Source organism: Pipra filicauda, unplaced genomic scaffold (genome assembly GCF_003945595.2).
Source record: "Pipra filicauda isolate LSUMZ 115617 unplaced genomic scaffold, ASM394559v2 scaffold17_size4572894_pilon, whole genome shotgun sequence".
Classification (NCBI taxonomy): Eukaryota; Metazoa; Chordata; class Aves; order Passeriformes; family Pipridae; genus Pipra; species Pipra filicauda.
The window spans coordinates 481,744-508,210 of NW_024104287.1; the positions used below are offsets into that span (position 1 = coordinate 481,744).

Consider the following 26,467-nt stretch of genomic DNA (forward strand, 5'->3'; position numbering starts at 1 on the left):
ACTTGGCAGACTTTTCTGTCCTGGTTAGGAGTTGTCATTTTCTGTGAATCACCTGATTTAATTAAGTATTGGCTACAATGTCTGAAAAAAATTGGATGAAATCTGGCAAAGGGACAGGTGAGAAAAGTGCTGCCTAGTGTTCAACCAGTAGTGGTGGGTAGTTGGGACTGTTGTTAGCATTTTTCCATTTCATCATTTGTATGGACTGTTACTTCAGCTTAGTTACACCCTCAGCCTTAAGTGTAAGTCTCTCTGCACTTCCCTGGGATCATGGAAGGATAACGCTACAATAGTAGTAGTGCACAATAGGAAATAGTTTGAGTGAAACACTTTAATTCACACCAATCAACTTTGCTTTGTTCTCTCTGTTCTGTCTCACTTCCCTTGCCATTGCCTCTGAAAGTGAGGTAACACCCCCCAAAAAATGACAAGGGGTTAAGCTAGTGAGACAACTGCTGGGGTAAGGTGATCTGAAGAATTCTTTGAATGTTGGTTGATAAATACAGTATATTCCATGGTTATATAATTGTGTGGTAGTTATGATAACTGTACCTGTAGTTGTATGCATCTCATTTAAAATAGCCCTTAATTCTTCTGTCTGTGGTTTACATGAATTCCATATAATGGTATCTGATCCTTGCAACATATCTGGGAGCTGACAAAGTACCATCCTTCAAATGTGCTTGGGGAACAGATATACAGCAAAATTCTTCCTTCAGTTGACTAGAAAATAGCCTTTTCCCCCATTTTTAATTCAAATGGTATTTATTTCCAAACTGGATGGAATGAAAATACAGTATGGATGTTAGATCTGTGCTGGATTTAAGTCCATCTTTTTAGGTTCATAGGAAATCCAGCATTAAGTCATTGGAAAGGGGAAGACTGCTTCTGTGTGGACAAGAGCAGTTAGCAGTGCTGTTCCATCAGCAGGGAACTCCGACTGCCCGTGAGGACAGGGCAAGAGCAGGGGAGTCAGTCAAACACAAGAGAGAAGGGGGAGGAGGGAGAAACCCTAGAGCAGGAGGAGAAATCAAATGGACCAGAGGAAGAAGGGAATAAACTGCTTGGATATTGAGAAACTGCTTGCTATTCAGTTTCAGTAAGTAAGTTAAGTAAATTCACACTTAAAAAACAATTAAATATGGGGAGTAACTGCTTTAAAGTACCAGTGTAGGCAGAACTAGACTGGTCAGTGGTTAACTGAGTGCTGTGAGTGTTTTTTTTCCTGGGTCATGCAGTTATACCAATCCCACACAAAGGGAAACTTTAGACCATATGTGAAATCTTCCTTATTAAATTTGTATTTTCAAACAGTGACTAAAACCACTCATGGCTACATTTGTTGAAGGATATTAGATTAAGGTGTTTTGATTGTGAACTCTTTCAGGATATTGTAATAAAAAGTTGAGTAGAGTTTGAACTTTCAGGTTTTTACAGGAAAAAAGCAGTGGCCACTGCTGTATGATTTGTTTGCAAATACAGTTACTGCCTATCTGCTTTAGGATTGGGTGGAGTGAAAGAAGTTGCTGATGATGTTAGTCATGACAAAATTAAACATTTCACAGGAGAAGAGTAAGAAGGAAAAATAGTTCAGGGTAGCAAAAGCAGCAACTGGAATGTAAGAATCTTGTCCATCTCAGGCTTTGGAACTTAATCTTAGTCAAGAGATGTTGTGCTGTGTACTGTCTCCTCTTTTGTTACCCAGCACTTTGCTTTCACAGGCACGCGCTGAGAAAAACTAACTCTTCTGTGGCATTTTGCTTTGTTGAGATCGGAGTCTTCAGTTCTGTGGCTTATTCTCTCTGTCCTAAAAGACAGAGATGGTCCTACCTCAGCCCAACAGATAACCTGTAGGATTTTTTTAGCCACTTTTCTTAGCTGTAGGAAATTAGTACAAATTCAAAGAGTTTCCTCTCAAAATAAGTGTCTTGACCACCAGTAAGTTGTGGAGTATGTTATTTTTCTTATTCTGATGAAGATTTTATTATGTCATAGTTACCTTTTCTCAGCACAGTCCACAGGACAGACCAGTTCTTGGGTGAGTTGCTCTTTTAGTGTGGAGCAGATGGAAATTTTTCTCCTAGCTTTGCTGGTTCATGCTGATTTTCTGTAACTGACAGGGATGAACAAACCTGTCACTTACTTATATGTGTTGGGTTTCTGGAAAGTGCCATGGGTGAGTTTATCAAAACGTGTTTTGTAGAACACCATTCACAGGAAGAAAACCTTTGTATCCCAGATGAGGTACGCAGTAACTATTACCTCAGCCAAGCAGACTGCTGTGACTCAGTGAAGGGGGAGTGTGCCAGCCAGAGAGAAGGCTTCATTTAAAACCTATGGCCTGAAGGTATGAGGATTTACCTGGGAGAGCAGTATTTTACTCCTTGCTTTGACCTGACCAAAAGCTGGTGATTAACAGGTTCATTTCCCATATTTCTGGCAGATGTGTTTCTTTTCCTGGGGCTGCAGATGCCTGCTTGCTTGCTTTCTAAAGCTGATTTTTGTATCTGCGAGGAGGCTGTGAGGGTAAATTCATACATAAACCTAGAGTTTCTCTTCCTGGAAAAATGAATACATTCAAGTGCACTTTCTAGGTTTTTGGTTTCATCTCACAATGTGTTTACAGCCGACCATTTTCCTGTTACAGCTGCTCTACTTTTGGCTAACTTCCGTTTTAGCCCAGTAGTTTTTCACTGATTTAGGAGAAATGTGTTCATAGCTGACAGGCTTCTGGCTATTTGTGGAGTCACTTCTTTCCCTTCTAATGTTCTACTTTGAGTTAGGCCTCTCCAGGAGAGGTTTCCTGGGATGTTAGTGCCCTTGCGAATGAAAGGAACAAACTGCAGTTGCCTTATGGCAGAAGTTACCGGGCATTTCTTAGTATCTGCAGTGTCCTTCATTGTTTGCCAGTCTTGCTTTAGCCTCATTAGCTGCCATGTAGATCAGAGCAGGAGGCCACCATGAAACAGAATTGTTGCTTCAAAGCCTTATGCACTGTAGTGGTTTCAAAGGAGTGCAGACAATCAATTGCTCCACAGCCAGGAGCAAGGATTGGGTCCTTAAGGTCCCACATTTGCTGCCATTGAGCTATCACTTGTACAACTAACTTACTGCCTTTTCTGTTAGCTAATCCAAAGCAGGAACTGAAATAGAAGATAATTCTGTAGAGGTGGTGAGTCCCTATAAGCTCAACTAGTGAATTTGTCATCACTTGCTGTGTAAGAAGCCAGAGTTAGCCTGAAGCATTGTTCTTTTTTGTAACAGAGGGGAAATGGCTCTGGTCTACATGATCCAGAAGCCTGAGGAGCCACATCATCCTGTGATGTTGGCCTGATGAACTGTAAATAATCCTGGCTCAACCCCACTGTTCTGTGTCTTTGCTGTGTTTTCGGTGAGAGGAGGGGGAAGGCCGCGTGTTTCCCAGATAATGGGATATCTCTGTGTTTATGAACTAGACTACCTGTTCCGTGATCAGTGCAAGAACTGCTTTTAGTGCATGCAAAGAACGAAGTGTAGGGGGAGAGAGTGGATTGTGAATGCTTGTACACAAGTGTCTGGATAATTAACTCAGCTGCTAGGTAGGAGCATTTAAATCCTTAAAGATGTTTTCTGTGGGAAATACAGAGTAATCATCTCCTCAGGCACTCAAAAGAGACATGGTTAGATTCTCACTTCTGCCTAAATTGCACATCAGGAATTTAGGTGCTGGTTTTGAGTCTCACCTGAAATAATTTATTCCATATCACAAGAATTTAAACCTAGTCTTACTGCCAGGGTTACACCATCATCAGTAGTCCATGTTTCCTAGTTCATTTGTCTCCACTGACAAGCTGGTGCAGTACAGTGAGGGCCCATGTCAGGTTGCTCTTTTGGTCCCACAGGAACAAATTCTGATTAGCAGTGGAAGCCAGGAGTGGACGCTGACCCAAGTTACAGAGGGTATTCCGGGATAGTGTGGTTACTGTTTCAGGTGCTCACATGGCAGCATCCCAAGCCTTACATATTAGTTAACCTACAAGTTATTGCATATTACTTAACATACTAGTTGCTGTATGTGAAGGGTCTTTGATCTATGAATGAGCCCAACACATGGTGCTTGTTCACGGTATGTTAACAGCAGAGATGTTATTTTTAGCTCCTGAATTCTTTTTCTCTTTTACTATGAGCTGAAAGACCTTTCATCCTTAAGACAGGCAACTGTTCACAACATAGTGTATTTGGGACAATGTGTTACATAAGGCTGACACCTCTATTTGGAACAATTTTTTTTTTTTCAGAATGGGTAAATAGCTTTTTAAAGAGCCATAAAAAATCTAAATAAAGTAGTCATGTTTTATAAAGTTTTAAAAAGTACTGTTGTCTTTGGAACATGTAATTTACAGATCTCACTGCAGTAATCCTTGATTTAGAACAATTACTGCACTAAGTACTTGCCTTTTTTCCTCGTTTAAAAACAAAACCAAACCCCAGCCCAAAAGCCAGACAGGTTTCCAGCAAAGGCTGGGATAATTGACTGAAAAGGAAACATAGCCAAGTCTTGCAAAACTCCAGTATACAGTTGCTGTTCTCTCAGAGATATTTTCTCCTGCCATCTGAGAGCCTTGTCACTTGTTTTTCTTTTTTGTTTTTAATATAATCACTAGTTGCTAGAAATATATTGCAAGAACCGATGTGCTCGTCACAGCCTTACAAATGGGTTTGTGTGCAGGACACGTTGGTTTAAGAGGAAGCTGTTTTATAACGTTTTTAATTATTAAATGTCTTATGCAACGGAGTTTAAGGGTCATTTACAAACAATTCAATTCCAAAGCTTCCCTAGGCAGTAAGTCACCTATGTCATTTCTTGTAGCTCAAGCTTGACTCAGTCCAGTCTCACACCAAACAAGATTTGAGAGCTGGAATAAAGGGAATGGTGATTCAGTGTACAGTTCATAATATTTCTTTGGCAGGGTGCTCACAGATCATTGGACTAGTTTATCTGTGAATACAGTGGGTTTTTTTGTTTGAAGTCCTTTAACAGAAGTGAGGCAGCTGTGCTGCTTCTGTGGCAGGAAATCTCATGGGCCCCACTGGCAGTAGGCAGGCCATGCCAACTCTCTGGATCTGACACCATAAAATCAGGCCCTCCACTGCTGATTCTGCAGCCAGCTTCAGTCCTTGACTGCAGGATAATTTATACAGCTATAAGGAATTTAACTGTAGTCTCCTACCTCTTGTGTGGGCATGGGATGTATCCAGAAACAAAGGAATCCATATTCTTAATCATCAGCTTAAAAGCACTGCTGTGTTTACTAAATTTTGCTAGGAAACTAAAGATAGAAGGAGGGATCCTTGGTACTTCCACTTAGGCCAAAGATAACTGAGCAACACGAGGAATTATTGAGCCTGCTCATTCCTTATTCCTGGTATGGAACCGAGACTTCTCACTTCCCGAAGAAAAAGTAACTTTCCAAAATCACTTCAGATGAGCAAACAGCTGAACAGACTCACTGCATTTCCTAGAAGAGAAGACCAAGCCAAAAGTTTTTAGCCTTAGAAGTGACCATGCCTTCCTGGGCTTGCTTCTACCTTTGAGGGATTCTAGTACAAGCCATTCTCATTTTTTAAAGCCAGTTTTAAAGACAATTGACTTTAGTTTTATTACAAAGCTTTTATTAAAAAACAAATGCTCAGCACATAAACTGGAATGACAAAAAAAAATTGGTTGACAGTATTTTTGGCAAAGGCTGTGCCTTACTATTTTAAAAAATGGGTACATCAATGCTTATTTCAACAACTGGCATAAAATCCCACTAACAGGCTAACAAAAACAGATACAAATACAGAACAATTGAAGTAATAATTCAAGTGCTGGGCTTTTTACAAGGAGAAGGGAAATGGGTGAGAAGGAGAACTCACTGCAGTCAGATTTGCTGGATGTATTGCTTATGTTTACAGAGTAGATGATGCAAGACTAACATGTCTACTGACCAGCTGACTGTTGTTACATTTATTTAGTTCTATAGGACACTATTATATAGACTGAGAGGCCACTATTTGTTACAAATAGTTTAACAAAACAGCCACCTTTTTTTCCATACAGGTTTTTTCCTCTGGCAGAAAAAAAAAAAAAAAGGAAAAAAAAAGAAAAACTCCTTTTATTTAAAAAGTATTTCAGATTTCTGACACTTGTTTAAAAGCTCATACCTAGTAAAATATACACCAAAGAAATTACAAACTAAAAGTTAAAATATAAAAGCATTCAAGTTTCTTAAAAAAAGCTAAAACCAAAATTGATCCTGTCGCACCATTAAATAAAAAGAAGGTTGAGCGCGTCATCCTGGTCCAGGCAAATTCCATTCCTCGATGTGCTGTATGGGGCAGCTGTGGTCTACATTATTCTGTTGGCTGAAGCAGGTGGAGACAGCCATGCTACTTTGTTTGCTGACTCTATATGGACACAGATGAGACAGGGGCTTACGAGTGCAAGGCAGAGGTGAAGACAAAAGCTGCTCTGCTGACCCAGGAGCTCATTTGCTCTATTTATATCGGGGCTGGACCTCGTGATAGTGAAGGATTTTGGCAGTGATTGTCTTTATGATTCAGTGTCTCTAGCAGTGACATCAGGGTGAATGACATCCTGGACAGACTCCTTGGGGGTGGTCTGTGCGGATGAAGGACACACCTAGGGTTTTAACAAGCTTCCATCTCCAGAAGGGGTCCTGGTGTCGCCGCCTTTGCTTTGCAAGTTGAGAAAGCATTTCTTTTCCCACCTACAGGGAAGAGGAGAGAGAGAAAGAGAGTTATAAGGACTATATGAAGCCTTTTAAAAAAAAAAAAAATCCTTCAAAGAAGCTGGTGGTGGTTCACTGTAACTCTATGACACAACTGTAGTAGTGGAATGTGCATTTGCAATGTCAGAGTTAAATGCAAAATTAATTGCTACTTGCCTTTGCCTGAAGTTTGCAAGTATATTTATAGAGAGTACTTTGGATTGTAAAGAGATGTCAACACCAACTAGAAAGAGGGGTTTTAAGCATCCAACATGTTACAGTACTTCCCTTTCGCAGTGGATTTCATTTAACTGCAACATTTGACCCAGATATCCGTTGCAAAGCTAGACATCCTCGGGCTTTGGTACTGCAGTGGTTGAGGTCAATTAAACCTCTACTTCAGTCTCAAGCTCTACTCCCTGCAGAAATAAAAAACCACTGTTTTCTGTAAGCAGTTTGGTAGAGGAATGTGGGCGAGGCTTGTGTGAACACTAACTCTACCATCCATTCTCATGACTGGGGAGGATTTGTTCTGCTCTTCAATGGGGTAGTGAACATCTTCCAGCTGTGTAAGAACCATGGGCCTCTTACCTAGCAGTGAAGTTCAGTAGGATCTTGGAAGAATTTATGTTCTTAGAGCACATGAAAAGGCCCACAGTATGAGCCCAGTAGGTATTGCTTATCCAGTGAGGAACCGTTATTCATCGCTAGGTCTCTGGGTTACTTCAGCTGACTTATGCAATTGCTAACTCAACCATCACCCTGCCCTTCTGACCCAGACAACTGGGTTATAACAGGGCCTCCACCCAAAAACTGTCTAACAAGTCAGACATTTTTCCACAGATGGGCATGTGCTCTGCAGTAACAGTTTCATGGTTATTGGTATCTCAAAAAATCTGTGTTAACCTCTGTGTCTCCATGTACTCATCAAGTAGAAGGCTCAGTGAGCAGAGCTTTTGAGAATGACAAAAATTTGCACAAGGATGCAGTTCAGTGGAGAAGGTAAATGAATTTTCATCAGAAAAAACGCAAAAGGCTTAGTCACATAAAGATACACTGCCAGTACCTTGAATCACGCGAGGCATGACAGAACAAGTTTATGAAGAAATGGTTTAAACCACAAGTCAAACTTCAGTTAGACTAGTCATAATAGATAGACTGCTTGAGCCTACAAGAGCTACAAGCTGAATTAGTCAGCAAATTTTACATTATATTACATTACATTGCAGCAGTATTTAAACTAGGGCCATTTATAACTGAGCACCCACCTCCCATCTGCTGCAGCTTCTGTTGTAAGCCTTTACAACACAAAGTGTTTCACTCATACTTGTCTGAGTACAGCTCCCGAATAAGGAGTTACACTGCCTAATGTACTCCAGGGTAGAAAGCCTCTAAAACTGATTTTATACTGTTTTATTTTAATCAGCATAAGCTGAGGCCTAAAATCTTACTAAACAAGTTGACTGTTTGTCAGGGGTCCCCCACATGGCCATTGTTATAGTGGAAAGGAAAGCTGAGGACACTGAAGTTTAGCTGCAGACTAAGGTAGAAAAGACAAGCAAAAATTTATATCAAACTGTTCTGTATAGCTTAAATTTGATGCAGACTCTCTCCTATCCCAAATACTGCCATCCCTGATACATGATGAGTAATTTTCACCTGCTGCTGGTAGCCACAGAAAGACATTTAAAGCCACGGAGGCATCTTAAACAGCACAGCTAAAAGTCCACTGGCAAAACAGCAGTTTCAACAGAGGTGGTCTGTATTGACTAATTCAGTTCCTATTTCCTCATAAAACCAGCCCATGTCCCAACTAAAAAAAGCCTTCTGAGCTTCCTGCCTTTTTTTTTTATTTTTTTATAAAGTAGCACAGTGCTCCATAACACGTGCGGATCAAAGAGCTACGAAGGGCTCTACCTTTCCAAGGAGCACGAAAGAGAAGCCAAGCAAACAGCAAAGAAACACTGGGGAGAGCACCCTGCAGCTTTATATTTATTTTGTGCCTTTTCATCCCGGATTTTCAAAGGTTTGGTCCAGGTTGCTCTTCCTGGGAAGGTTTTCCTCTCAGTCTTACATGAAAACATTCAGCTTCCTGTTGAGGAATGGCCTTGAGGCGCCAGGCCAGTAGTTCACAGCAGTCTGATACAAGTGCTGTGATTCAGAGCTACTCCCCATTAGCAGCCAGGAATGTCTACTTCACTGAAGGAAATGAAATGCTCTTCTGTTGAGATGGTTCCCTGCCTCCTCCCCCCTTCCCTTACCAGCAAGCTGTCTTTGAAGTCAGGAGGTTAAAATAACGACCGTGGCCTTGCTCTGGCCCTCAGCTTTTTCTAACAGCGGCCATAGTTTCTTTCTCAATCCAGAGGCAGCTTTTGCAGCGCCTGCCTCCTTTCCATAGCCCCTCTCAGCACCTAACTATGCCCTGCTCCGCTGGAGAGGCTGCAGACACTGCTGTGATTTGGAAAGGGGACAGGCATAGTGAAGCCCCACATACTTTTATTTCCAAGGGAATAATGCAGCACAGCAAATTACACAGTAGCTATCCTGAAAACATCATCTAGAACCCAGCCTTCCCCCAGCTGCACATTAAGGGTACATACTGGAAACTGCTCCTACTGCTGATAAACCAAATAATACCTAAAAAATACGAGTGATGATGGTGTTGCCTTACAGATATAAAACAGGTCAAATCAGGATTCTTTTCAAGAAACCACAGGCATGTGCTAAGGAGACTGAAGACTTCCCACATCTAAGGCTTCACTGGGGGGCTGCAGCTGAAGTCTCGCCAAGCAAGGCATGCCCTAGCAAAGCCCAATCCACAAGTGAAGTCGGCGCAAATCAAAGACTGCAATTACAGCTCCCTGGCTGTGGTTAGGCTTCAAAGAAAGTGCTGCAAGTCACATTTTACATATGTGAAGTCTTGAGCCTGAGCCACAATAGGAGGCACTGTCTGTGCCATTTGCAGTGTACATCTGACTGCAGGAGGAAAGAGGAAAAAAAACACAAACCACCACCTCGAGAAAGAAACAGAAATAAGATTCAAGAATAATGCAGTGTAAAAAGAAAAGCCTTGCTCCTGAAGTGATAAAACTGTAATTTAGGAATCGCTACGGTAAAACTAAAGTCTCCTAGCAAACCTGGGCTCAACAGCTGAGGGCAAAAGCATCACAGGAGGATCAGAAGTCTTCCCTATGCTTCAGAATGAGATGGATTGAAGGGTGGGTCCACAAAGGTCTTGTGCTCCTCCTCTAGACTTTTAACTCATCTCAGTTTTTCTAGAACAAGGGAGAGGATTATGCAGCTTCATTCAGGCTAATCGGAAAAGGTTATGGAAGAAAGTCAAGAGTGTTTGGGTCAGTCCAGGAGTAAGTACGGAGTAAAAGAGGTAGGTAACTCTTCACAGAAAGCAACAGAAAGTAAGTATTTTAAACGAGGTGCTTTTTTTCTACACCATTCTCCACCATGGGTTGTTTTCATACAGTTGTAATAAGAGACGAGACTACATATAACGGTAGTTATATGTATTTAAAAAAAACCCAAGAAACCAAAAACAACGTTAAACAAAAAGTTCAGCTCCAAACCTGGCTTTTAATCCAGCACTTCAAACGAAATGGCAAACTCAGGGACCCAGAAGCTGAAACTGCCATTTTCTTTTTAAGTCCAAACGGAACATGTTTGACTTACTGCCAGGGTTTTTTCAATACTCCAAAAACTTGGTTATGCAAAACCAGGTCATTATTTATCAGAGAGGTTCACACTGTTTGTGAAGTCCCTCTGTATTTTCTTTAACAGCAAAGCTGGAGAGGCTTTCAGGCACAAGCAGATAGATGCCAGCACTGCAGTCTGCTCCTCTTCCTGCCCAGCTGTGCCATGGTTTGTGGGTTTATCCCAAACCAGATCCTTGAAATGTTCTGGGCAAACAAAAACAAACACTCCACAATCCTTGTTGTTTCTAAACAAAAAAAGTACCTCCCAACAAAACCCCAGTCATTTTAGTAATCCGATTTGCTGCAGGGTCCTACAAACTGTTACAGAACAGGGATGGAAAGACCTACAGGAGACAGGAAAAAGCCCTCTCTGCAAGAGATGGATACCAGCAGGCAGCAGAGGGAACTTTTTAAACTGCCTTTGTTGCCAAGAAATGACATAAAATTGTACCCTAAAACTGTAACAGCTGCTGCCATGTTGAAACTACGTCAGTATTAAGTTTTTCTTGATCTTTCCAACCCCCTCCCTCCCCCTTGCTACTGTCAGCCTCAACCCAGCCTGGTAACTGTGAATGGAAACTCCAGAAGCAAATTGTTCACTGACAGTTTAATTGCCCTGGAGTAACTACACCTGAAAATACCTCTCCACTAACTACAGGTGAAGTCTGGAGTCCTGATTTCTCTCCTTTCAGTCTGACCTAAGCTAGATGTGCTAAGTGAGCACCAGGAATATTCCTCCCCTCGCCTCCCCAAGTCAGACACCTCTTCCAGAGCAGATTAGTGCCAGCACGGAAAACACCCAGGTATTCTAAGGTTCCTGCTTTGTGCAGGCAACAGCAGTGATGCCAAGCATGTATGGCTCTTATCAAAGGCCCCCATGTAGGCAGCACAAAACCACAACCTCTATCACTGAGCTACAATCTTTAAAATGATCCTACTGGAAGACCCAGGACATGTTTTTCCTGTTGGGGGTGGGAGGGGACAGAGGCTCCATGTTTATAATAAAAACCAGATTGCCTCTAGACAGCCGTCTCTAGCAGCTTCTTAAAGAGGAATAATATACTTAAGGTGAGGAAGAGGGAGGAAGAAATAGGCTTGTCCCCTCTTTGTATCTTTATGGCATATAACGAATATCCAGAAGACTATTTTTTAAATTATTTCTTTTATAGACTGAGTTCTAGGGGCTCTGAAATTGCTACTTCAGTTTTCACCTGCTAACAGAAAAGACATGATGTATGGGTAAAGCAGTAAGTGAAAATTCTTTCAGAAGAAAGAAATAACACAGATAAAGTTTCCTTTAGAGATCATCTTTTCTGCCACAATTAAACACAGGTTAGAATTTAAAATGTACTTTGAAAGACAATCTCTACCGTTAAATCTTCTAATACGTGGAATAATTTAAATAGTTGCTTTCATGAAACAAAAGGCAAGTCAGATGTAACCTGAATATCTTCTTGAGCTTCCATCAATTCTTCTACACACAGCCAGCCATCCACAGAGCAACACTACCAGCGAAAGACAGCAGTACACAGAAACCACTACAGAATTCAAACACATCAACTTCACTTTGATGCAATTAAGTCATCTCAGCAGAAAATCTCTACTGGTCTGAGATATACAAGCTTCCTGTTGTGTATCTCAAAACACACACACATGGGAAGAAACCCAACTATTCATGAAAATGTAGTCTCGCCTAGTGTGTGCATCTGCCTTGATATCATAAAATTAAATCTATGTAGTTATTTTGGCAATCACATTTTATCTCATGCAATTTCAGGTATCCCTGAGATGAAAGATAGAAGGCTCTCAAAACTCTGGAGTTTAATTCTTATGCTACTTAATATTAACGAGGGAGCGGGAATCTTACTTTTGCAAAGAGGAAGCAACTTCAGAAATATTGTCTCCCTGCTCAGTTAAGCCTCTTTAGTTCTCTTAACCCCTGATCCCACTCTACTGATGCCTGTGGCAAGAATACTAATTCAGAGATGGTCCTTGGTACCATTTCCCTCAGTTGCATCTAACCCTGCTCACACACTACACTCCAGTGCCAAAGACATCTTAACTGCACAAGTGCTTCCAACATTTGCTCCTACCACTGGGAGGAAGAGCCAAAAGCCGGTGTCCTGGAAGCTCTGACTAAAGTCTCACTGACTGCCAGGCTCACGTTTAACTGGCCAGACAGTGGTGCTTCAGCTGGCTGTGCTGTGAGCTTCTTTCCTTGTACAGCTCTCCAATTTGCATGCTTTCAAACTTTAAATACTGTTTATATGGTACAATCTCAACAAGCAGGTAAAGGGTCAGAGATTTAAAAAAAGACTTGCATAAGAAGTCTTAAAGTAGAGCATTAAGGAACTAACTGGTATGAGAACCTTTCTCTATTAGCGGTGATTTGTGCAACATCACACTTAAGGTTCTTTGGTTTTGTTTTGTTCTATTGGTTGGTTTTGTCTTCAGGATGGCTGGTTTTGCATTCATGTATATCAGAAAACCTCTTCAATATAATCATAATCTCTAAAATTAGAGGCAGAGGGAAACAAAACTTAGTGCTAGGGTGTGCTAAGGTTCACTAAGCTTTGACAGAATTGAATTTGAATACAATTTTGATGAAATTAGAGGACAGATTTCACCTAAGCTTAGTCTCCAGAAATAAATGGGAAAGACTTTGATGGTGTCATTAACAACTTGCTTTCTAGCTGTTCAGGAATAGAGTCAATGCCTCATTTTGAAATTTTTCATGTAAATTCACTAAAAACATGAAAATGCAATACAGACCTGAGAAGAACAGTAAAATAGCGAAGTTTTCTTCCAATTGGAGATGAAGCCACAGTTCAAAATCTTACGTTTTATTTATGAAACAGTTTGTTTCCACAGAGTTTTTCTCATGACCTTAGAATTCTCAGTCTGGTGCTGAGTTTATTAAATCCACCAAAATACACCGTTTTTATCCAGAGAAGAATGGTGCACCAGGCGTCAACTCCCTGTCCCCACCCTATCCCACAGGAAGAGTTAGAACAATAGTTGTCCCACTGCTCCTTCATTCTAGCCCAAGCCGCCTACCGCTAACACCTCCGAAGTGAAACAATATGGGGTTTTTTAATCACTTGTGAATGTGGCTGAGTTCAAACTTGATTAGGCATCTCTAATTTCCCAGTAGCATCTGCAACTTGAGCACCTCTGACAAGACAAACAGATTTCAGACATTTGACTGCTGAATTACCTATTTTTTTCATTTGTCAATATCAATTTAAAATAATGAAATGCTGAAAATCAGCATTGTAGCTGACCATGCTACACCTCTATTTTGCAAAAATACTTCAAAATTTTTCTTGTTTCTCTAATCCCATATCTATACTGATTGTCTAGTTGAAAGTGTTCTGCTGGTTTTTATTTATAAACCCTGTGCTTTGCTTTGCTCCTACCCTCACCTACCCTTACCCCTCCCATAGGCTCTGATTGCACCCAAAATAGCTTTTATACACTTCCTTCCTTCCTTCCTCTCCTCCTGCACTTCACAAGGAACCTCTGCCAGGCTGGTAAACAGGGACGTGGGTCTGCTTTGCCGCACCTCTCCCAGCAGGTGTCAGTGCCCCCCTGTACCTGCCACCTTAACGGGCAGCAGCTTCTCTTTGGGTTTGCTCTTGTTTTCCTTGATGTCAGAGAGCCTGAGAGGAGGGTTTCTGCAAGATCAATGTCAGGTCAGAACTAAGTCGCTGTAGGGGACACACAGGAGGGATGGGATGCCATCCAGAGGGACCTTGACAGGCTTGAGAAGTGGGCCTGTGCGAACCTCATGAAGATCAACAAGGACAAGTGCCAAGGTCCTGTACCTGAGTCAGGGCAATCCCAAGCACAAATATAGGCTGAACGGAGAATGGATTGAGACCAGCCCTGAGGAGAAGGACTTGTGGATGTCGATGGATGAGAAGGTCGACATGACCCAACAATGTGCGCTCACGGCCCAGAAGGCCAACTGAGTCCTGGGCTGCATCAAAAGCAGCCTGACCAGCAAGTCGAGGAAGAAGATTCTGCCCCTCTACTCTGCTCTGGTGAGACTCCACCTGTAGTGCTGCATCCAGCTCTGGGGGCTTCCAACATAAGAAGGACATGGACCTGTTGGAGTGAGTCCAGAGCAGGCCACGAAGATGCTCAGAGGGCTGGAGCACCTCTCCTACGAAGACAGGCTGAGAGACTTGTGATTGTTAAGGCTGGAGAAGGTTCCAGTACCTAAAGGGGGCCTACAGGGAAGATGGAAAGGGACTTTTTACAAGGACATATAGTGATCGGACAAGGGGGAATGGCTTTAAACTGACAGAAGGTAAGATATTAGGAAAAAAATTCTTTACTGTGAGGGTTCTGAGGCAATGGAACAAGTTGCCCAGAGAGGCTGTGGATCCCCCATCCCTGGAAGTGTTCAAGGCCAGGAGGCTTTGAGCAACCTGGTCTAGTGGAAGGTGTCCTGGCCCGTGGCAGAGGGCTTGGAAATATATGATCTTTAAGGTCCTTCCAAGCCAAACCACTCTTTGATTCTATGATCTGTCTGAGGGCTATACTCCTATTCCTAGGAAATTTCTATGCCTATTTGAAATAATATAAATGTTTCAAGCCAGCAAATTTTTTTCTTTTCATTCTGTCCCTCTTGCCTGTGCTGAAGGCCACTATTTTTAGGCAAAACTGGGAATAGGGAAACATGGGTCATAGAGGAAACAATTTTAAAGTAAATCAGGACATGTCTCTGCACCGCCATGACCACACAAATTCTCACACTCACTAACTTCTGTGCAAGTCCTCCAGGCTCTGTTTAAAGCTTCTGAGCAGTCAAGAGCTATGGAAAGGGCTAGAGCATTTGTTTCACTTTTAACTACTCCAGCAGCAATTTCAAGAGCACTGGACAAGGCAGGTTTGAAAACACACGCCTCAGAAATCAAGGCACCACATCCTCTTTGCATCTCCTTTCTAGGATGCTGGCCAGAAACCCATGGTCAGCCATGATCACAGTATTCAGATGCTTCTTTTCCACAGTATTCTGGCCATATATTGGTCCACTTTATAGTTTGCTTTCAGAGCCTCACTCCATTTTATTTCTAAGTAATAAGGAAAACATAATCCAGTCATAAATTGTTACAACACTACCCAAATATCACTTCTGCACTGAAATTTGGCTCCAATTTCCATGTAGGAAGTTTGAAATGTTAAGATAATTTGTTGTTTAAAGTTAAACAGTCTTAATCTGATCCTTTTAAGTTCTTCTGATAAATCAGTATTAGTCAAGTTTTCTTATTTTTGGAAGCTTTGCTAATGTAGATGCTAATTGTCATGGAATTTTGCAAGCCACAAATGTACTTCTCACAGGTTTTCAAATGTCTATTAACCTTCTCTATCACTCTTTTTAGCCCTTGAAGATAAGCCAAAACACAATGTTAAATTACGTAGTTTCCCAATTGCATCCTGCCACATGTTGAATAATGTGCCTTTTACAATTACCACACAGAGCAAGTCATAGGAAGTTAAGTATTTCCATGCTGCAGAACAATCAGGAGGAATTTTTGTTAGTGCCATTCTATTTCCTTGCTGATTTCTAAATACTCATGAGATGCTAAAAATTGCCCTTTTTTTAGATTCCAAAAGTCAAACTGAATAGAAAATTAGGAATTTCCACTTCCAGCACAGAATTGCTCCTATTTTCAAATCCTCTAGAATATTGAGCTTAAAGTAAAAAGAAAACACTCGCCTTTCAAGAAGGTGCTCAACAGGTCATCTCTACATTGTCCTTAGTCTTAGCTTTCCTCATTTCCCCTTCCCTCTTGTCCCCTCCTAAATTTATTTTTAGCATTATCAGGTCTTATTCCACTCTTGATTGATTTCAAAAGAAGAGAGTAAATAAGAGTTATTTCTTTAACAAATCAAAGCTATTTCAAACGTTGTGTTGGACCACGTCAACTGCAAACAAAATCTGCCTTGGGACAGTTCCAAAACTCTTACAGAATGGTGACATGCTTTGAAGCACCCCAGGATAATATAGCAAAGACTGGTGCACAGGGTCACGGTATTCCTAAAGCACTCTAAACTGTTTTACAAAATGGCCATTCAGCATGTTGGAGATCACAGAACTCAGTTAAATCCTAAGCAGTGAAGCCATAAGATGCCTGCTGCTTTATACAACCCTTGGAAAATGGGCAACTTAATGCTACCACCTTGACTTTACCACTCAAATCATGTCCAAGGCAAAAAGCAGGTTAGAGGTCCACCTTAAAAATCACTTATGTGCTGAAGGGTTCATGGACAAAAATAAAAAAAAAAACCACACCCAAAACTTTCACAGTATCTTAAATCATTTCTGTTTGCATGTCTCTTCCGTTAGTTTCCTCTGAACATCCCACCACACAACCCTCCCACCATTTCATCCTTCTCACTTACATCACCATAATTACAGCCCTGGCTGATCTCCTTTATGCTGATCTTGAGATTCTTTCTTTGGTCTTGCCACCTACTCATTTCTGATTCTTCTCAGATAACAGAATGCTTGTCTCCTTCCCAGACCTCCCACCCTCCTTCCCCCTCTTCCTTGCACCATCTGAAAGAGTAAGAAAGCTATTCCTAAACTTATTATCTCCATCCAGTAGAGACTACAACAGCTCTGCTGTGGGCCTAGTAAGATATTATGCTTGTGGGCAAAACATTCTTTGGATTAGGCTTGCAGAGGGCGAGAGTCTTAACCTTCAGAAGTTTACTTTGAAGTCTGGCTGATTCAGGTTCCCTAAATCATTCTGTGCGTTTACTTCCAGCAAGAGCACATCTGTACATCTCCGGTGGAGATCATTCACTTGGCATGCAACATTTAGTGAGGCTGCCTTCATGTGCATATATGGAGTCATCAGCACACTCCCCTTCCGTGGAAGAAGATATATACTGTTCTCATACTCCATGTTATAAATTGCATGAGGACAGAGATGGGTATGCACACCATTAAAGGGCAGAAGGAAGGAAGGAAGGAAGGAAGGAAGGAAGGAAGGAAGGAAGGAAGGAAGGAAGGAAGGAAGGAAGTCAAAGGGAAAGAGAGAAAACCCCCACACTTATAACATTAATCCTCTATTATGGAAATTGCAAACAGAGAAACTTCAATAACATAGTTCAGCATAGACAAGGTGGTCATCCTTAGATCATCCAAGAAACCAAATATCCCCTGTATTTTAGCTGTCACTTGAACCTTAGTTGTATTCCAATCCCAATCAAGTGCTCTGCATCAATTCAGATAAAATTCTGAGTGTTTTGCTTACTGGTACTGTATTAAGATTAAAGGGAGAACTATTTACAACTATTATGGATCTGGGCAACTAAGGTGAAATATCAAGTATAAAACTCAAGGTTAAAATACTTGGGTTTTTAGTAGGTATTATAGTAGGAAGAAAAAAGAGCATGCATTTCGCCTTTTCACTTTACTTCAGCTTAAAAAAAAACAAACCCAAAGTCTTAACCCAACCAAGTTTAGACTAACCAGCACAATGGCATAACTTCAGAAGAGGCTCGAATCATGCTGAGTGATCACTGACACACCGCACAGAGGAAACTGAACTTGGCTGAAAGTCCAAGCAGAGCAGAGGGCCAACAGGAGCCCGCTTTGCTGAGCTCTCTGAGTCCCACAGGGATCATGTGGCCAAATAAGGCAGAGGAAGAGAGGATAGAGAGCCCATTTCTAATATAGTACATAGGTGAGTTTAGCAAGTGTTATTTTTTTGCATGATTCCTGGAATTCTCAGGGATCTCCCAAGAGCAGTCTGGTTAATTAGACAGTGTAGAACCAACTAGTATGTCATATGAATGCCATTCCTACTAGAAAAGATATCACACTGAGAGAAAGAGAAGGACCAGCCTTCCAACACAAACACTGAGAAATGAGGATCTCACTGTGGTACTGTGTGCACTGACAAGCAGACTAGATGGTGTTATTGCATGTGTGTAACCAGTCATTCCACCCTCAGTGCAGATGATATGATATGAAGAGAGAAAACTCATGCTGGAAATACAACCACAAAAAACCCCAACCTGCACCACACATGAAATACCACTGTACAGTTGCGGAGAAATTCTTGACACAACTGAAATACAGTCCCATTTTCCTAGCAGATGTTTTGTTAGTATACAGGTGAATAATTGTTTTTAAAAAGTGTACCCAGCCAGCCAGCATCTTGTAGATGTCAACACATAAAATGTATTCCAAAGCCAGCATCTAACCTGCTCTTATGAACTGTGACAGCCTGCTGGCTGGGAGGGTTTGCACTGCTTAATTAACCCATCCCTGTGCTTCACTGGCAGACTTGCAGCGAGTCAGTGAGGTGTGGTCAATTTGAAAATATTACAGTTAAGCAGTGAAATGGTGAACATCTAATAGATAGCCGGTATAAAAACCATCAGTAGTCAAAGTAACATTAGCTTTGAGATATGATACTTCTGCAATTTTTGCTAAATTCACATTATTGCATAAAATTTATAAGAAAGCTTATTTTAAAATTCAGTTTTATCAGCAGGAAAGCTTTAGAGATGTTCTTACCATGCTTCAGATGTAGGCAGCTGTCATTCTGGGGCCTGTACCTGTAGAAGATTGTTTTCCTTTAACAAATTTCTCTTACAGAGTTTTTGCACATTCCAAATAAGTTTGATTGCTACAGTGTTACGTGGATTTTTTTATGTGTGTTTTTGGTTTTGTTGTTTGGTTTTTTTATGGTTCTTATACCAGCCATTTTTGTTGGGGAAAACAGGGTGTTTCCTATACATATTTTACAGGTAAAGAGGAGACCTCACTGATGCTTTTAGCCAACTTACTAGGCAGCTGTTAGTGTACACAGAAATCTAAAATACAGTGATAAAATATACAGTGGCTACAAGAAGGTCAGTGTAAAGTTTCCAGTGTCCAATAATCCCACACAGTATTTGAGACATATTTAAATTTAAGGATGATACAACGCTGATTGAGGAGAAAAGCAGAGGTAAAGCAGGACAGGGATTGCAGCAATGCATAAGTTCAGCCAAAGATGTTGATGCCGTCAGTGCTGCTGCTCAGAAAGGTGTAAAGGAAAGGAGGTACATACTGTGTGCATTTTCACAAGCTTGCATTCGAAGTGAAGTATCTTAAAACATCCATCAGAAGCAAGTGTTAGAGAAAAGCATGTAAAAATAAATAGCGCAAGCTATGGTTTCTAAAATATCCCTGAGGTGAATGGCAAGTAAGAGCTGGTCATGGCCTACCTGATGCTGATTCCTGCAACTTTTCTCTCTTCCTTTTCTTTTTCTTCCCCTGAAAAATAAGAAATTTTACCATACCATTACATGCACAACCTTTTTTTTTTGTCACTTAACCTCACAGCATAGAAGCAAAAGTCATCTGGACACTGAGAAAGTGGTTAGGAAAAAACCCAGTTATTTTCAGGGCACCTAAAACCCTTTCTGTCCCACTTCCAACTGGTTCAATGGTAACAGAGTTTGCTCTCGGCATTTATGGAGAAATATGCACATCAGCAATACGTATTTTTTATATCCACATGGAATTACAATTTCTGGCAGTTTTTCAACTAATGCTGACAGCCGCAAGCATCTGAAAGACTTCTCACACTTAATAATCTGATGACATGTATGTTGATATCGTAATTTATGGCTCTTACAAGAACTCTTCACACATTCAGATACTTATGCTGTTCATACATGGTAACAGCAGACAGGGTGTTGAAAGTACCTAGGACGACCAAGACTTGTCCCCAGGGTGCAAACCAGCCAACTGAAACTGTTCTGATAACACTTGTACCTTAACAAAAGCCAAGTCTTGTATGGCTGTGCCCGGAGAGCACACTGTGCAATAACCAAACAGCTCCTGCTGTACAGCAGAGCACCCTTAACATGCCTGAGGTGCAGGACACAAATGAACACCCAGCAGCTGTCTTTCCTGTAGAACACACTGGCACCAGCGTGCCAGTGCAGGGCCATCGCACCAACCCATACACTTAGCCCTCTCCTGCACCCCCAACTATGGAAATGGCCAGAGCTCCTGCTTCACACACTCTTTCAGGAAACAGAAGGTCAGTTTAGACCCACAGTTTTGAACCTCAATCATCTTGCCTTACCCTAACTACCACTTTGATATTCCTCCATATGAGTTGTCATTATTGTCCTGTATTGTCAGACAAAGGGTTTTTTGTGTGTTTGAAGAAAACAGTCATCTCCATTGATATTTTAAAGAAGCCTTCAGTCAGGCTCTAACAGAGTTGCTCTGGCAAATCTTAGTGCAGTTGCTGTGAGCAGGTCTGCAGCCTGCTGTCCATCCTCTGGCCCCCCACTCAGCGGGGCTGGCAGCTGTCAGTGCACGCCCCACCACACACAGCAGCCACAGACTGGAAGGGCTGAGGTGGTGGGACACCTCTTTCCATCAGCTAGCTCTGCAAGGTGACAGGATGGGCAGCAGGTGATGTGAGAAACCATCCCAACCCACTGTAGTGCTCACTGATATACAGCAAGCAAGGGCTCCAAATACAGGCTATGGTGAAGCTATGGAAGATGGACTTCTCCATCTCCAGTCTGCTCTGAGAGTCTAGGCCTGCCTCACTCTTAAGCTCCTGTCCTTATTTATCCCAAGACTGGCAACAGGGCTGGGCAATGCCTCCCAAAGTCAGGACTCAGCCTAGAAGTTGGAAAGTACATTTCAAGGGTTCCAGGGAACTCACAGTGATATGCTTTATCACTCAGGAACCAAGGCAATACTTCTTTATGGAGGGAGGGAAGTGCATTAGTACAGATATTAACACGGAAGAATCATGGGAGGAAAATTGGTTTTATTCTCTATGGCAGGCCAGAGACTTCAAGTGCTAAAACACTGAAAGCTGATCTGAGATCTATCTATGAGATAAGGGAAGTGAAGGAACAGAAGGCTGGGCTGAAAACTAGTTGTCAGCGTTCGCAGCTGAGATAGTTTCTGACAACTCCAGCACACACACTGCAATCACATTGTGAAAACACTGTGCTTCTCATGTCTACCACACAACTTTGCATGACTACTTTGGGTATCAGTAATAAAAACATAATAAAAATATAATTTCAACAGTTGAATAACAATGTTTAACATTTTCTTGACATTTCTAAAATCCTGAATAATCAGGCAAATCAAAATAGAAGAATGAAAATCAAATAGTATATATTTTTACTTGTACTGTTTTGTGAAATACAGCCACATGAAACAGAAGAGTCACCCCTAAGTCACTTTCAACTCTCAAAACACTGCAGTAATACCTGTGCTAAATTAATACAATTTCACTTTTTGACTGCTTAATTTAGAAAAACTGAAGAGGGAAAAAGAAAAAAAAAAAAAAAAAGATGACGTATATTTGAAAAGGTTTCAGTGATAAACTGTGATCTACTATGACCACTGCCCCACCACCACTGCAAAACGTGTGCATTCCAGGAGAGGCAGAGAGGAAGGCTGCAAGAGGAAGCTAGCAGAGTTCTTCATTGTAGCATGCAGGACTGGAGTATGTCAGAGCTATACTTCCACACAGGATGTAGGTTGGAAGCACATCAAAGAGAGAACTCATACATGCCACCTTACACACTCCAAATGTCTATCAAGGCATTTAAGAAACTTCAGGTCCACTGCTTGTGCTGTATGGCAGCAGGCTGTGACAAAACACACCAGGTTCTCAAAGTCAACCTGGCCAAGCATCACAGCACAATCTTGAAGGCTGATGTTCAGTAAGCAGGAGCTGACAACACTCCGAAGTGGTCTCATTTTCCAGCAAGTAAATTCAAGACAACTGAAATCTCCTTGTTTCCAAGGAGTCTCTCACTAAGACCCTATTTGTTCCCAGCAGTAATTCAAGACAGCTCTGTTGACATGGTCTGGTTACCTGCATAAGTTCATGACAGCTTTTTTGGCTAGAAAAGATGACTGCCTAAATGGCAGAAACAAGCTGCTAGGGTTTACAGTTGTGTCTGTGCTTACAAAACTGGGCATGGCTATTAGCAAGACAAAGGCATTCGCTTCAGAGACCATCACTTAGTTTCTGTGTCAATGCATTCTGTGCCAGTTTCTACAGTTTCTGTTAACACTGTATATAGGTACCTCAACCTTTAATGTCCAAAGACGTCACTGAAGTAGAGAAAAATTACTGTGCACCTAATACAGATGGAAAACAGAGCCAGAAATAGCATGTACACTTCCTATTACAGTAAATAACGGCCCAGCTAATGGAGGGACAGAAAGGATCCTCAGGTTAGGATCAGTTTCTCAGAATTGCAGCTTCTGAGTTTCATACCATCACATATGACTACAATGACAGCTCATTGTAGGCACAGTAGTATAACTGTGCAGGGCAAGCTGTGTGACATTTTATTAGCACTTGTTTGATATTTAATTATAAAACAAGAGTAACTGTAAGAAAACCTCACTTCACCAAATGGTCTAACAGCAGGATCTATCATGAAGTTCACTTACACAAATTTTGCAGCCTTTATTTCACAGATGGACCATTCTGAATTACTTTCAGCTAAAGTTCAGTCTGCATTAAGACTCTTGGGCTTTCAGTTCTTCTGAAAGCAAGACGCCCCTTTTTTCTCAGGTCTAAATAAGATTTATGGATAACAAGTGATCAAATGGAAAATGATAGTAAAATCACAGCTGTACAGCAGAACATAAGCTTCCAGACAGTACTGGCCATTGTTTCAGGAGAAAACTTCCCATGTTAATTTTTTCCCCTTGAAAACTGTGAACTTCATAAGGAGCATCTCAACAACAACAACAACAAAATAACAAGTTTTCTGGATGCTTGAAGCGCAAACAAATAAAAGGTTTATGTTATATGTATGTTCACTGTCCCTTCATCCAGGACTTCCCCCAAGTTATAGAGAAAAAGAAAAAATAATAAAAAAAAGTTAGGAAAAGGAAGTTAATTTCAAAAAAGAGCCTTCAAGTGAGTGACTTACATAGTTGTCTCTTGCAGACCAGCCTGGATAAAGCTGCATGTGTAGCTGCCTTTCTTTACGAGCTAGTTCATAATATTTCGCTTGTTCTTCACGGGAGAGAGCATGCCACTGCAAACAAAATAAACATAACATTAGACTAGGAATTAACTCATACCTAGGCAACAGATGACACGAGCAAGTGTTTTAGTGACTTTGATTCAGTCCTTCCCCACTGCAAAAATGAAATTCATTAGCAATTATAAGCACCTGTGTTTATTAACCAACTTCCAGGCATTTGTCAGCTCTGCAACTGCCAAGTGCCTTGAGCAGACCAAAATCATTTATGGAAACAGGGCTCAAAAAATAATCTGCTCCCAGAACCATGCTCTCTCAACACTACTTAAAAAAACCAACAACAACAAACCCCAACAAAAAACCAACAACAAAACCCACTCTTTAGCTCCTGATAAAACAGAAAGGATTTGTGCTGCTTTTAAAAGTCAGTAATCTCCCCTTCATAGAAGGGTCTGCTGTTTTGGTTTTAAGAAGCAGCCAGACACAAGTTTTCAATGCCAACACAGAAGGCTTTCTGGGCACCAGCAGGCTCCTGTTCCAAGATCAACCTCTAAGTACCAAGCTTCAAGGTACCTGCTTTATGATTTCTTCTTTTTGTAACAGAAGAGAAGAAAATGGCAACGGCAAAAGTTTCTAAGATACAGAAATCACAGAACTGCACTCTTTCAAATTACATGAGTTGACCTTTGTAGCCAAGCAGGGATAAATTTCCTGCTTTTATGTACTAAAAAAAACCCAACAAACCCCTCGCCCACCCACAAAAAAACCCTAAAAAAACCACCAAAAATAACCCTTCTCCACCTGCACATTTGAAAAGGCACCAACTACATTGGTATCTAATAATTTTGTTCTTGTTGAAACACCTATCATAGACCTGAACCAAAAACAGTAAAGGTCTTTTATTTAGAATCAGGTTCCACTGCTGCAGCAGATGTCTCTTCTTGTCTTCTTGTTTGACAACATGCATGGAGGAGTTAGGGGGAGAAGAAGCTATTAAAAAAAACCGACCAAAACCAGACAGACATGAAATCATTAAGACACTCAAGCAAGAATAAGTTACAGAACTAGGATTTCAGATCAGATCACATTTGTATGATTTAATATGTTGTTCTGTTACACATCAGAGGATGTGAACTAAAGCACTTGTCTGCCTTAACTTGGCAAGTTCGATGCGTTACTGAGAGCACAGCAGCTCAGCACGTTTGCAACTCTCAAACTTCACATGCACATTCAAAAATTGGAAGGTATTGAACACTACGGTGTGGCATCAGAGAGCCCAGTGGCATGTAAAGTGTCAGCTCTTGAGAACAGAGGTAGTTCCTGCTCTGGGGTAGCACAGGGCAAAACACAAAACACTTGACAATCAATCTCAAAGCAATTATACTGGATAACTCATGCATTGTTTGCAGTACAGGAAAAGTAGAAATTGAGGTACTATCATGGAGAAAGTAATTTGAAAAGAGGAGTATAAGCTGCAGAAAAAGTAGGCAATGGAGCCCCAAGGCTTGATTCATTACCAAAATGGAGATAAATAAGCCACTGCTCTCATTCAGGCCAAAAAAACAAGGCTGACATACTAAGGAACTAAGATCAATTACTGAGGGAGTGAGAATGAAAACATGGAAAAGGCAAGCACCAAGACGTCCTTTAAGGGGAGGTAACAAGAACAACAGAGGCAGAAGGCTACAGAAACTGGGACAAGTACCAATAGATTTCTGCTCTGTTTGGAGGGGGAAGTCTTCAGATTGCAACATAAAAGGGGCAGTTAAGGTCATGTACTGATTTCCCACTTGAAAGCACAGGATTTTCAGAGAACTACAGTGCCTCTCAATACTGCCTTGGTCGGTGATCAAGAAGAGATGTTCACTGGGAATTTGAATAATCCCTGCTCAAACTCTGATTGATACAAAAGTCACCCCTTTTCTCATTTCTGGAAGTCAATTGCAAAACGGGTATTTACCTCTGCCGCCTTCCCTTGAAAGAATAACACTAACAGTGAACGTGAGATTTGTGACTGTGAGTTGGCCTGCATAGGTTTTTTTTGAGATGGAAAGTACAAAACATGACTGCAATGCCACAGAAGCAAATGGCTCTCAGCAAAGCTCTGGTACATGTACTAGGACCATCAGTACTCGGCTGATGACTTTGGAGACATTCAAAACTTGACTGGACAGGTCCCGGAGCATCCTGATGTAACTGGACTTGCTTTGAACAGATGTTGGGATTACATGACCTCCATGGGTCCCACCCAACCTACATGACTTTACAATTGGACCCCATTATATTCACTTATGAGTTCCATCTCCAGTGGCATCCAGTGTTCATCTTTGAATGATCCCTTCCTGCTCTGATGGACACCAGCCTAAGGTGATTTGAATGCTCCTTCCATGTGTGAATGAAGATATTTCATGCCTGAGCTGCTGACACCATAACATGAGTGGAACAGACACCAACTGGATGATGTTGTTAATGCTGAAAAGAGAAATTCAAGATACAGCTTTTATTTTTAATTGCATATTTTATCTTCTATAGCTAATTTGATAGTTGCACATTACTTATCACCTCAAGCAGAAAGTGAGCAATCACACCCAACTAAAGGGAAACACACAAATTAGCAGCACACATGAGTACACACAAACCCTCCCGTACATACCCTTCTGCCAAGAATCTGGTTGATAGCTGCACTTTCTTTCAGAGTACACTCTGCTACAACGTTTGCTCTCATTTCTTTCATGTACAACATGAAAGCATTCAGAGGTTTCTTAATATGAGGTCTTTTTGGCTCTTGTTCTTTTCTCTGTTCGTGCTGAGGCTTCCTAAAACGTGGTGGGGGAAAGGGAAAGGAAGGAAAAAAAAGCATTAATTTACCTTTAGCCTAAAAAAGATCAATAGAAAATTACCAACCTGTGATTACAGTACACTTTAATAGTAAGAATGAGAATTTCAGTAATCATGTCCCATCCACTTTCACATTTTTTCAGAGAATTGACTTAGTTT

At 41.2% G+C, this 26,467-nt stretch overlaps 1 protein-coding gene across 5 annotated transcripts in view; it reads right to left on the reverse strand.

Annotated features, from left to right (window-relative positions):
* Positions 1 to 5,630: 5,630 nt before the first annotated feature.
* LEF1 (lymphoid enhancer binding factor 1) overlaps positions 5,631 to 26,467 on the reverse strand; it is a 71,153-nt gene continuing 50,316 nt past the window's right edge. For 3 of the 5 annotated variants that reach the window (XM_027736642.2, XM_027736659.2, XM_039379885.1), the window contains 4 exons: positions 26,124 to 26,286; positions 23,417 to 23,524; positions 19,700 to 19,748; positions 5,631 to 6,752 (listed from right to left, as the gene is read on the reverse strand). In XM_027736642.2, coding sequence (XP_027592443.1) covers positions 6,673 to 6,752; positions 19,700 to 19,748; positions 23,417 to 23,524; positions 26,124 to 26,286 — 400 coding nt within the window. In that variant the 3' untranslated portion in view covers positions 5,631 to 6,672. Of the gene's footprint in view, positions 6,753 to 19,004; positions 19,046 to 19,699; positions 19,749 to 23,416; positions 23,525 to 26,123; positions 26,287 to 26,467 lie in introns of all 5 variants that reach the window. The other 2 variants (XM_027736669.2, XM_027736650.2) reach the window with 1 other exon arrangement.